Source organism: Camelus ferus, chromosome 8 (genome assembly GCF_009834535.1).
Source record: "Camelus ferus isolate YT-003-E chromosome 8, BCGSAC_Cfer_1.0, whole genome shotgun sequence".
Classification (NCBI taxonomy): domain Eukaryota; kingdom Metazoa; phylum Chordata; class Mammalia; order Artiodactyla; family Camelidae; genus Camelus; species Camelus ferus.
This window is the reverse complement of record NC_045703.1, coordinates 73,172,865-73,185,232: the sequence shown is the minus strand read 5'-3', so window position 1 is coordinate 73,185,232 and position 12,368 is coordinate 73,172,865. Positions and strand designations below refer to the sequence as shown.

Below are 12,368 nucleotides of genomic sequence, written 5' to 3'. Positions count from 1 at the left end.
TGGAAATTCAGGGGACCCTGAATAGCCAGGATAGTCTTGAAAAAAAGAGAACAAAGTCAGAGGACTCAGACCTCCTGACCTGAAAACTTACTACAAAGCTACAGTAATCAAAACAACATGGAATTGGCATAAGAACAGACATGTACACCAGTGAAATGGAATTGAGAATCCAGAAATTGAATTTACTGAATCAACTGATTTTCAACAAATGAGGGGTGGGATGGAAAGTGTCTTTCGAACAAATGGTGCTGGGACAACTTAATATCTATGTTAGTAAGTGAAGCTGGACCCCTACCTCACATCATGCACAAAAACTAACTAAAAGCAGATCAAAGACTCAAATGTGAGCATGAAAACTGTTTAAAAAAAAAAAAACTTACAAAAAAGCACCTTAGATTAGGCCCATGAAAAGCTCCTCAGCATCATTGTCCATCAGGGAAATGCAAATCAAAATCCGAATGTGATACCACTTCATACATCCTAGAATGGCTAAAACAAGAGATGGGCACTGGTGAGCGTGTGGAGAATTTTGACCCTTCACACGGTGCTGGTGGGGATGTAAAAATGGTGCAGCCACTTTGGAAAGCAGTCTGGAAGTTCTTTAAAAGATTCAACAAAGTAGTTACCTACAATCCAGCAGTCCCACTCCTAGGTAAACACCCAAGAGAAATGAAAACATATTTTCACACAACAACGTGTACATGAATGTCCATTGCAGCCGCACTCACAACAGCCAAAAACTGGCAATAACCTGTTAAGGAATAAATGGACAAAGAAAAGGTGGTCCTACCATACAGCGGAGCATTGTTTACCCATAAAAGGCACGAAGTGCTTGTACTTGCTAAAATATGGATGAACCTTGAAAAAGAATCCAGTCGTAAAAGCCCACCTCGTGTGTGGGTCTGTTCATACAAAATGCCCAGAACAGGCAGTTCAGTGTTTGGGGTGCAGTCGGAGAGCTAGTCAGAGCCGTGCGACTTTGTGAACGGACTCGGGGACCTCGGACGAGTACACCTTAAATGAGGAAGTCATTTAGAGTGTGAGTCGATCTCGATAAAACTATAATGTAAAATAGAAAGAAAAAGAAAAAGACAAGCTAAGGCTTCCAAGAAAAGTGGAGTTTTTTTCCAAAGTTCTAATGGGTTGATAGTGGTAACGTGGTCCTTACAATGTGATATTACCCAATAATTCGTCTTAAACATTTTTTTAACCTGGACAAAACCTTTCACCGTGTTTGTCCCACTGCCGCCACTTCAGGTCTCCCGCCGGGCGCCTCCCTCCGCTTGGGTCCCTCCGAGGTCACAGCACGCATCGTCGCCGTCCTGGTCCCCAAGGCCGCGGGGCTCCGCCGACGGGGCGGGCCCGGGGGCGGCCGCTGTGACCCCGGGGCGTGTGCAAACGCCGCCTCCGCGGCCACCGATAGGTCGATAGGTCCCAGCCTACCTTGGCGACCCGCGGGCCGGGGGCGGGGAGAGGCGGCGCCGGAGGCCGCGCGCACCGCCGTGGCGCCGCTCGGGAGGCCGGGGCGGCTCCGGGGAGCTCCGGGGTCGAGCGCGCTATGTGGGCGCCGGGCGGGCCGCCGGGGCCCGCGGGCTGGGACCGCCGCAGGGTGGGCGCCCGGCTGCGCGCGGCGCTCGCGGGGCTGCACGAGCTGCAGGGGCTGCGCGCCCGGCAGCAGGCGCGCGTGCGGGGCGCCCTGGCCATGCAGCCCCCGCCCGGGCCCGCCGCCCTCCGCGGCCCCCGCGCCCACGAGCTGCGGCTGGAGGCGGCGCTGGCGGCGCTGCAGGAGCAGCTGGTAAGGAGCGCGCGCGGGGGTCGTTGGGCTGCTCGGGGTCGCGGGGACGCGGGGACCCGCTTCACCCGGGCAGGCGGGAGGCGGCCGGGCCGCCCGACCGCTGGAGGGGCACCCTCGGGGATTTGAAAGGACGCGATTCGGTTCCGAGGAGACGGACGCGGAGGCCCGAGGCGCAGGGCTAAGGATCCGGATCCCGAAAATAGCCGGGCACTGCTCGCCTGCGCTTAGAGGCGCATCGGGACTGCGCCCGGCTCTGCCCGCTTCCCCGCGCCGGCAGGCTTTTAGGATGTTTTCCTGCTTGATGGAGTTTCCGTGCTGTGCAGATAAGAACGCATTAAGTCGGTTGCCCCTGGTGGGGGCTGCTTGGAATCCCGGTGTCGTATTCCCGGTGCCAGCGCCTCCCTGCTGCGTCGGTTCAGGGACAGCAGCTCCAGCGTGCGGAGTGCACCCGGGTTGTCCCCAGTGATGTGCGCAGGCTGAGCTCGGGGGCCGTGTCACTGTAACAACATAATGGGGAAAACAGGTATCTGATGAGGGCCTCTCCAACTTTAAAATGTAACCTGACCTATGAAAAGAGGTGTGCTCTCTGCATGGCGAGGCGGCGGAGCCGGACCCCTAGCATTGCCTTCCCGCCGCGCCTTCTCCCCAGTGCCCGGCTCCTCCGAATCCGGTTCCTTACGTAGCACTGAAGACACTCTCCAGATGACCGCGCCGGTTATGAAGCCGCTGTGTGGTTCGATTCCACGTATTGGAAGCAACTCAAGAGAGTTTTTTTACACTATTGCAGCATTTTTTTTTTCTGTCTTTCTTTTTTTTTTTTTTTTTTTTTTTTTGGAATTTTTTCCCCTTAAGGGAGGCACTGGGGATTGAACCCAGGACCTCATGCACACCGATCATGGGCTCTACCACTGAGCTATACCCCTCACCCCGGATACAGTATTCTTTAAAGAAAACAAAAATTAAAAGGCTATAGAGAAGAATGTCTATTTGATACAGTAGACTCTATTACTCCAAGTGGAATTTCTTGTAAATTAGAAATCAGATCTGTCCTGTTTAAAAGTTGCTGTCTTTGCAAAGGAGCCTGGACAGAGCTGCAGCCGTCAGCTTAGCATAGTCACGTCAATGACTTGCTAACTGCTTCTGGATTAGACAGTTAGGAAGGCAGCGCCGGGAGGTGCCTCCCAGGGTCCTGCTGTCTTCCCACACTGCTGAGACGGCCCCTGTGCAGCCTCTCCTCCTGTGGTTCCGTGACTGCGGCACGGAGGGACCGAGCTGGCTACAGAGTGGAGCTTCCGTTGGCTTTCCACTCACCAGTTTCTCAAGTCCCAGCTGCTGGCTTAGCTGGCCTGTGTGTGGGCACCCAGACCCACCCTACCTGGGGAAGCACACAGTGGCCGGGCGGAGAGGCATGACACGCATGTGACTGGAAGGAGCGGTGCAGTGCTGCTGTGAATTGTCCTGACGAAGGGGTGGGAGCCCAGTTGATGATTAACTTGGCCTCAGTAGTGTACAAATCAGACTTGTGAGTGCCCAGCCTCTAATTACAAGTAGCCTTTTGGGAGAGAAGATCAAACAGGGTTTTTTTTGTTTTATTTTTTATTTTTTTTTAATGTGGGGACCAGAAGGAACACGCACACTTTGTCTTGCAACTTTGTTCTTGGAACAGATTACGGGATCAAAAGGGAGGAATAATTGCAAAGGTGTGACATCAGCCCAGTGATTAACACCTTCACATTTTTTCTTACAGGGAAAAAATGAGGAGTAATCCTAGTTCTGTGATGACAAGTACAATCAAAAGACCTGTGTGGGGGAGGGTGCAGCTCAGGGGTAGAGCGCGTGCTTAGCATGCATGGTCCTGGGTTCAATCCCCGGTACCTCCATTAAAATAAATAAGTAAATAAGCCTACTTACTTCCCCCAAAACAAAAACAAAATAATAAATAAATAAAATATTTTTAAAAACACCTTCATCTCCAGCGGAGCTGCACACTTCAGTAACTCCCTGCTCACATAGGGCCTCTTCCCACCCCCACCCTGGTGTTAATCTGGCCAAGGGGCACCTTTCAGGTGTGAAGACAGGAAGAACTTTTATCTGAGTCTTCATAGCTTTGTCCCACAGAATTCCCAAGTGAGAATGAGCTGGAGCATTTGGGGGGGATTTAAACTGCAGTTAGAATCACAGTTCCTACCATGTTAACGCTGACCAGAACGTTCTGCACCTTCCTTTAATTGCTGTGCCTCCAATCACACGAGGAAGCGCGTAGTAGGTACTCAGTATCTGTGGAGTAAGTAAACGAGCAGCTTTTCTTGCTGTCACAAAGGGGAAACGGTTTCAGCACTCACTCTCTCCATGTTCTAGGTTTCTAAGATAAAGAACCTCCCGTGACCTCCGACCAGAGCAGCCCTACCGCTCTGCTGTCCTGGGCTCACCTGTCTGTCTTCCCGGGAGGGGTTCCCCCGGAGAAGCGGCTGCCGTTCCTATTTTTAGAAGGGCTAATTCCCAGCAGTGATGTGGACTCAGGAGCCCGAGGGGCCCGGGAGCCCCGTCTGCCACCAGGAGGCGCTGCAGGGGCCGGGGAGACAGGGGCCCTGGGTGGGAAGTGAGGAAGCGGATCCTGGGGAATTTCCTGGCGGCTGGCTCTGCTGGTCACAACTTGCCCTGAGCCTGCGTGGCAGCAGCGTCTCCCGGCCGCCAGGTGCCGGCGTTAAGGGCTGGAGGTCTGACTGCAGGTGTAACACCCCCCACCCCTGCCTGGTAGTTTCCTGGGATGGACCACACTGGCTCCTCAAATTACCAGGGGATCGAACTCGCTCAAGGTCTTGGGGGGGGGCATCCTTCTGTGATGCTAGCGCTCCTTATCCCGAGGCCAACCTGTGACCTTGGCCCTTTGGCGGATCTCTTCTCAAGCGAGGCTGAAACGCTTACCCAACCACAGGGCCCTTGTGAGGCCTCAGAATTCCTGTGGAAGATGCTTCCTTTGCTTGTTCTCAGCTTTCAAGGAAAGAACGCAGGTGTTTTAGAGGCCACTTCCGTGTCCTGAACTTTGGGACAATTTTCATTTTTGTCCTCCGAATCTGCTGGAAAGCTGAACGGCAGACAGGAGCAAAAGGCGAAGCCGGTGGAACTCAGGTCCCTCGTGGCGAGCAGAGGAAACGTTTCCAAAACGTGGGGGATGAGCCAGGTATTTGTTCTGAATGGCATATCCCTGAGCAGAAGTTTGAACTAATAAATGTGAATCCTTATGCAAAACCAAACAACAAACTTTTTAAGACCACAAACTTCTGTGGTTGTGAAAAGTTGGTTCTTGGGAGCTGGTCAGAGTGCAAGGGCCCAGGCATGCCCTGGAATGCCCTGGAGTCTCAGGTAGTGGCAGGGAGCCCCAGAGTCTGTGTGGACGCCAGGGTGCATGCTCCCAGTTCCTGGGACCCGCGTGCTCTCCCTTACACGGGACCCCCCTCGCCCAGGTTCGGGGGCTTCTGGCAGGATGTGGTATCCTGACCATGAGCTTGAGGGCCTGCGGTGAGTGGGGAGGGCGGCTGGCCCCCAGCTTGCGGGCTGCTCTGTGGGGAGTCCGTGTGATGGCCACGGTCAAGTTGACGGGGCATCGACGTCTCTGTCACACATTTTCTCTGCAGAGACACGTGGATGGAGCTGCCCCGTGGCTGGCTCTGCAGTGGGTCATGCCCGGTCCTGGCCACATAAGGAACTTTGACCGAGCACAAAGTTAGAGGCCCAGGAAGAGTTCTTGAGAAGCAGACACAGAAAGCCCACATGAGGGACGGGGAAGGCGACAGAGGACGGCATAAACCCTGATGGTGAAGCCCCGTAGCCGTGCAGTGGGGTCCTGAGGGCTCAGTAAATCATCTGAGAGTCCCAGAGGGCCCGGCGCCCGTGCGCTCTCAACATTCATCAGAACCCGCCAACTGCAGGCCTGGCTGGGCAAACATTAATCACAAAGCAATTATTCTAGCACAAACACACAGGGCTCCGGTTTTTGGGGGGAAGGGGTGTGGAGAGGAAGGAAAGAAGCCAACTGTGGGATCCAGAGATGACCTCCTTCAGAAGAAAGAGGATGCCGTGGTTTGGAGGAGGTCAAATTGATGTTTTTGAGCGAAGTGTGGTCTAACAGAGGAACTTGATTTTCTGCTGGTACCATGGTCCTGTTTTACGACAGGAGAAAAATCACTTGCAGTAAAAATCCCCTTTGTTTGAATCTAAGTGTTTTCTGCCCGGATGGTGATTGGCTGGGAGCCCATCTTTGCCGCCCCCCCCCCGGCCCGGCTCTCAGGCAGTGCCGTCCACCTGGGGGCCGGTTCCCTTTGTGAAGAAATGCAGGTGGGAAGCCGGGGTGTTTAGGCTGATCTGGGTGCTTCTGAGTATTTAAGTTTTGATTAAACTCCGGACTGTTTTTGGCCGTGTTGTGTTTACAGGGAGACGAGGCTGGGAGACTGTGGCCTGGAGGTGGTTCTGAGACCCCTGGTGTCTGCTCCTCACCGGGTGCTGCGGGCCGGGCCCCCGGCCCCCCACCCCAGCCCTCACCTGGGCTGGTCAGGACACCCTGGCCGACCCGGTCCTCCCAAAAGAATGAGAAATTACCACCACCTGCTTCTCTCTTGGACCGACTTCTCATACTATTGAAATGACTGAAGTAATTCCTCGTTTCCTGTATAAAAATTTGAAATACAGTTAGTTATTTTCTTAAACAGGATAACCCACATCATTACGTTCATTAGTTATTTGCCTTAAACTTAATTGTTAATTCAAACAAGAAACTTAGGCCGCGGACCTAGGAAACAGGGTGAAGTTTGATCATTGAAGGAAGGAAGTCAGCATTTATTAAATACCCGGTGTTACACGTGACTTACGTGTGTGTGTGTGAGCATATACGTGAGCCCTAACCACATACATGCGTTATATGTATGTTACATGATGCACACACACGTGTGGTTAATGCGCACAGTGACCCGTGAGACAGCTGGGGAAGCCGAAGCCTGGAGGAGCTGGGGCCCAGGAAGGCAGAGCAGAGATGGGACCTCAAAACCAGACAGGTCCTGGGGCTGGTGTTCAGGCTGCTGTGACCCCAGGCACAGGGCCCTTTGCTCTTGCAGTGCCCCCCCAACCCCAAAAGTCTGACAAAACTCAGAACAGTTCAGAATGCCACCTGTGATATGGGGGCTGAGACCCTGCAGAAGAGGGGCCTTGTTTTTCTTTCCTGGGGACTTTCCTGCGCCCTGAAAGGTAGAAAGGTCAGTCCTCCCCAGGTGCCGTGGACAGGCCGCCGTGACAGACCTGGTGACGCACCAGACGCAGGGTCCACGCAGCACATGCCCGGGAAGCAGAGTCTCACCGAGACCGAAAAGGAAATAGGTGGTCACCCCGGACCCGGTGCATCGCACAGGGAGCTGCGTTCCAGAGCTCGTAGCGCCCGGCGGTGGAAAGGAGTCTGGAAGGGATGCGTGTGTGTGTAACCGAATCCCTGTGCTGCACACCAGAAGCTAGCACGGCATTGCACGTCACTGCACCTCCGCAAAGAAAGACAGCAGTTGAGAATCTTACCAGCGGCTCCTGCCAGAGGAGGGTCCTTGTCCCGTTTTTGATCCTGATTCCACCCTATTTCTCCGTGTCCGTATTTCTCCGTGTCCTTATGAAGAAATGTCTAACTGGAAATTGTTGATAAAAAGCCGTCTGCAGTTGGGAGGCCGGCTGGAGGTGGGGGGGTGGTGTAGGTTCTCCTTCAGGCGTGAGTGAGGAGGAGCCGCCTGGCAGGCGCCCGGCTGCGGGTTTGTGGGTTTGCGGGTTTGCGGGCTAGGCCGCACCGGCGACGCGGCGGCACGCGGGGCCTCGGACATCGGTTTCTGTGCCCGCAGCGGTTTGGCATCTCCCTCTTCCCTTCTTAGAGCCGCTTAAGGCGCCAGGACGTCGGCCTGAAAACCCACCTGGACCAGCTGGACCAGCAGATCAGCGAGCTGCAGCTGGACGTGCGCAGAAGCTCCAGTGAGGCCCCCGACAGTGACAGCAGGCCCAGCTCGGGTACGGCGCCCGCCCTGGGCTCGGGGCAGCGTGGCCTCACGGAGGGACACTCTGGTCTGTCGCTTGTCCTGGGGCCCCGGCCTTCAGGGGTCAGCTCTCTGGCCTGACGGAGGAGACCTGCCTCTGCCCTCTGGGAGCTGTGTGCAAGCCCAGAACAGCGCGTTACTGACGCGTGCTGAAGAGGGACTGCTTTTACTTAAATGTGCTTTAAGAGGGAGGGGGGGAGCGATACACACTGTTTACCTGGGAAAATACTGCTTTGGATGGAGAGAAACCCCAGGAGTTTCCCACCTCTCTCTGGGCCGAGGCAGATGCTTCTGGGCTCTTTTCTGTTGAATCAGCATGCAAGTTGTCAGTAGCCACTTTTACGTGACAGAAGTATTTTTTTAAGTCTGTAGGCTTATTCAGTCTAAAACCGGTGTAGTGAGAGATGCTGGTTTCCGCCCCTGCTGCCCGAGTGCCTTACTCCAAGGTCACACAGAGGTGGCTGGAGAGTCTCTGACCGTCACGGGCCTGGGTACATGGGCTTTCCATCCAGATTACACTGTCAGGTGGTGGTTCTGATGGCAAACCTAGGAGACCAGGGTTCTCCCCAAGGACAGTGTTTCTTTCTCTTGTTTTTAATTTGCAAAGTCGTGCCCCAGTCTAGGTTGTCATGCCCATAGCAGGGCGGGGCTGAGGGACCTCCCGAAATGCAGCTTCTTGTCTGGTTGCTTCTCTGGATGAGCCTGGCAGGCACCGAGGACGGAGGGGGACGGAAGCCAGAGTCTCTCTCCCCAGGGCTAGAGGCCAGTGGTCACATCAGGCAAAACGAGCCACTGGGCAAGGATGGGGATGGGCAGATGGTGGGCGTGGGTGATGAGGGTCCCACCAACCCTGTCGTGGGTGATAGGAGACGGTAGTAGGGAGGCCTCCTTGGTGTTCCAGCCCTGGCCACTCCCAGGCCGGCTTCCCTGGGGCCCTGCAGTCCCCTTAGCGCAGGGCTACCCAGGGAGCTGGGCTGACCGCCCTGTCCCCGGTCCAGGCTTCTACGAGCTGAGCGACGGCGGCTCCTGCTCCCTGTCCACCTCCTGCACGTCCGTGTGCAGTGACCGCCTGTCCTCCTCCCTGGGCACGCTGCTGCCCGCCACCGCCAAGGCCGGGCCCAGCGCCGGGGACTGCCGGCCCCGTTCAGCAGACGAGACCACCGTGTGCGGGGTCCCCCTGCCTACGTGGGGATTCCAGGCCAGCGAGGAGGGCGAGTCCCGGCCCAGGCCGGTGTCTACAGGTAAGGAGAGCCAGGAGGGTGGGCGGTCCCAGCCCAGGCAGTGGGGGCGGCTCCGAGCCCCTTCCCAGGGGCGGGGGCGGCCGCCGCCCTGCTGAGCACCCTGGAGAAGCCCTGTGCGTGTGGGGCTGGTACCACCCCCACAGGTGCTGCTCCAAATTTTCTGTAGGCTTTTTTGGGTTTTGGATGGAGGTAGAAATCAAACACCCACTTCTGCTCATTATAACAGGGCTGTTGTAATAGAAAGCATTTTTTCTTATTATTTAAAATGAACATCCTTCCACACCCTTGCACGGCTGTCCCGGCTCTGCCAGTGACCAGAGTGGGTGCAGCGCTGAGTGTGGACGTGGGGAGAGAGCTGTGCCCCCACAGGCCAGGGAAGAGCCTTTCTGTTACTTCCAACGAGCTCAAAGGGAAAAACTTAATCTTTTACTCCTAATGCTAGACCCGGTCTGGCGAGCCTTCTCTGGCTGAATCTGTGAACACTCAGGGAAGTCTGTTCCAAGGTCTTGTCCGGTGTTGGCTGTCCCCTGGGCATCCTCCGCACCTCTGGTGGACAAGGGCATGGAACTGAATGTTTGGGTCTGCGACTTACCTTCTAAGCTGTTGCTGGAAGGGGCCTGACTGGGGCCGGGCGAGGGCGCGTGTGCAGAGGACACTCTGTCCAGGCACCGATGTGAGAGGCTGGGGTGGCTTGTCCTGTGGCCGCCTGCCTCTAGCCCCAGGGCCACACTCACCTCTTCCCTTATTTACCTCTTGTTCTTCTTTTCCTCTGCAGGTGATCTTGAGAGAGCCCTGCCGGCTGAGGTGAGGCTCCAGAAAGCCAGTGCGCACCCCAAGGCCACTTCCCTCCTCTGCCACGGCGTGGACCCCAAGTTCCAGCGTGACCTGGTGTCCAAGGGGGGCAGGGAGGTGTACCCGTACCCCAGCCCCCTGCACGCTGTGGCTTTGCAGAGCCCCCTCTTTGCTCTGACCAAGGAGACATTGCAGAACGACAGCCCCTTGCCCCCAGGCCAGCCGCCTCCCGGCCCCGCAGGTCCGAGCTCCATTCGGGCTTCTCTGGGCCCGGATGCTGGCCCGGCCGGAGCCTATATAGACAAGCTGCTGCGACTGCGGGGCCGGGGACCAGCCCCGAGGGGCAGCGTGAGTGAGCGGGGCCTCCCAAGACAGGAGGCGACCCCCTCCCTGCCGGAGCTCAGTGGCCAGAGGGCAGATAGTGAGGGTGGCCTGGAGAAGCTGGCCTGGGCCCCAGAAGGGGCAGAAGGGGGAGGGCTGGTGCAGAGGGGGGACGCCGGTGGGGACAGCCTCCCGCAGCCAGGCCCTGCGCCCCTTGTGGACACCCTGCACCCCAGCAGCCTTCCAGATAAGGGACCCCAACCCTCGCGGGAGGAGGCTGGTGCAGGCTCCCCCTCAATGGGGTGCGGCCAAGCCCCCTCTCCCCGCTCCCGGGCCCAGCAGCTGGCACCCGACGGCTGGACGGGTAGAGGCAGGTCCCCGTGTGGGAGGGCAGGGGGGAACAGTGTCCCTCTGGCCCCCGGACACTGTGCCCACCCCCACTTTGTTGCCAGCAGATCTTCCCCGACAGGGCAGAAAATGCCACCCCCCAAGACAAAGCCTGTGAAGGTCAGGAGGGGCAGCCAGTGACAGGGCGGGAAGGTTTGGGGAGCAGCCTCTGCAGTGGGGTGCCTTCCCAGCCCCCCGGCCTCCCCCTGCATCAGGGGGTGGTCTCAGGAGGCCCACCCTCGCCAGGGGGGCGCCCGGCCGGTCCTGCTCAGAATCCAGCCTCTACCCCGTGTCCTTCTTCGTCCCCCTGCTGGTGGCCCGACGGGAGGGTCACCGGGCGTCAACCCAGGCCTTGTTCCCCCTGGAGGCAGCCCCCCTGGTGGCGGCCGGCGGGGAGCCCAGGAGAAAGCAGCACCGGTGGCGGTCCTCCGCGGAGATCTCGGCCCGACCCCGCCTGGACCCCAGCCCCGGGCCCCACAGGCCGGCAGTGAGGAGAGGGGGCGGCCCGCAGCCTGTGTGCGCCAGGGCCAGGCCCCAGCTGCCCCGCCAGGACGCCCAGGCCAGGAGCGAGTCGGGGGGCTCGGAGCCCACCTCCCCCTTCCACTCCACCATCGCGGAGACCAGCGAGGACGAGGCCAGCGACCACACCGCCAACCGCTTCGGGGACGCGGAGTCCGGCAGCAGCGACTCGGAGGGCTGCGTGCAGGGCGGGGGGAGGGGCCCGGCCTGGGCTGGGGCGGCCCCCCAGCTGCCCCCACGGGCCCCGGCTGGCTCCAGACCCCCCCTGCCCCCGGTGCCCAGGCTCTGCCGCGTCAAGGCCTCCAAGGCCCTGAAGAAGAGGATCCGCAGGTTCCAGCCGGCCGCCCTGAAGGTCATGACCTTAGTGTGAGGCTGCCAGGCCGTGGCCAAGGGCGTCCAGGCCGGCGAGGGGCCCGCGCTCCTCCGGGAGCCACGGAGGCTGGGCGAGGAGGGCACAACGGGGCTCCTGGCCAAGGGTGGGTCCAGCCTCATGCAGGGCGGGGGTGTGGTTTGTGTCCTGTGACCATTTTGCCAAATCTCTGAAGCCACCGTTTGAAAGGGGTCTCCGTGGAGGAGATGATTCAGCAGGTCCCAGGGCTCCCCCCACAGGTTAGGCTGCGGCCCTGGGGGCATCGCCTCGCCCCTCCCAAAGGAGACGATCCCATGGAACTCTGAGATTTCAGACCTGGCCGACCTCCCTGGCACCCGTTTCCTCCTCTCTCAGCCTCTCCCAGCACCGATGTCTCACCCCGGCCTCCCAGGTGCCTGTGCTGTGAGCCTCGTGGTTACTCACCTCTGTCCTGTTCCGTCTGAGCTGGGCGGTGGGTGTGTCCCCAGGCCTGATGAACCATTCCTCCCCAAAAGCATCCTTTTAAGAGATGGTTGCAGGGCTGTGTTCTGGAAACTGGACTGGAATGTGAATCCCATGTTAAACCTTCGACGTGAATAAACACCAGATTATGCCATTGTCCTTGCAGACCAGTCTTTCCCTTTTAGCCTCCTGGCCCTCGAGGGAGTAGGTGGCCAGCAAAGCCTGGTTCTCCTCATCGCGCGGGTGGACATCCTCTCACCTCTCACCCAGGCTGGGAGAACGCATGTCGTGTGACAACACCCCAGACTCTTTCCAACTCTCATAAATTGGTCATAAAAGCGTTTTTGAAAAGAAACTTTTCTAGGTCTTTATTTTTTGAAGAACATTTCCCTCAAGTTTTCAAGAAGGTAGGATTTTCAGGGAAGCAGTGCTGAGAGCTGCACCGT

The 12,368-nt window shown here is 57.8% G+C and overlaps 1 protein-coding gene across 1 annotated transcript; it reads left to right on the top strand.

Annotated features, from left to right (window-relative positions):
- Window positions 1–1,294: 1,294 nt before the first annotated feature.
- On the top strand, window positions 1,295–12,087 carry DACT2 (dishevelled binding antagonist of beta catenin 2). The gene is given in 5 exon segments (XM_032485383.1): window positions 1,295–1,795; window positions 7,693–7,825; window positions 8,850–9,092; window positions 9,868–10,712; window positions 10,714–12,087. Coding segments are annotated over 5 exon segments (2,226 nt in total). The 5' UTR covers window positions 1,295–1,558; the 3' UTR covers window positions 11,482–12,087.
- The last annotated feature ends 281 nt before the right edge of the window (window positions 12,088–12,368 follow it).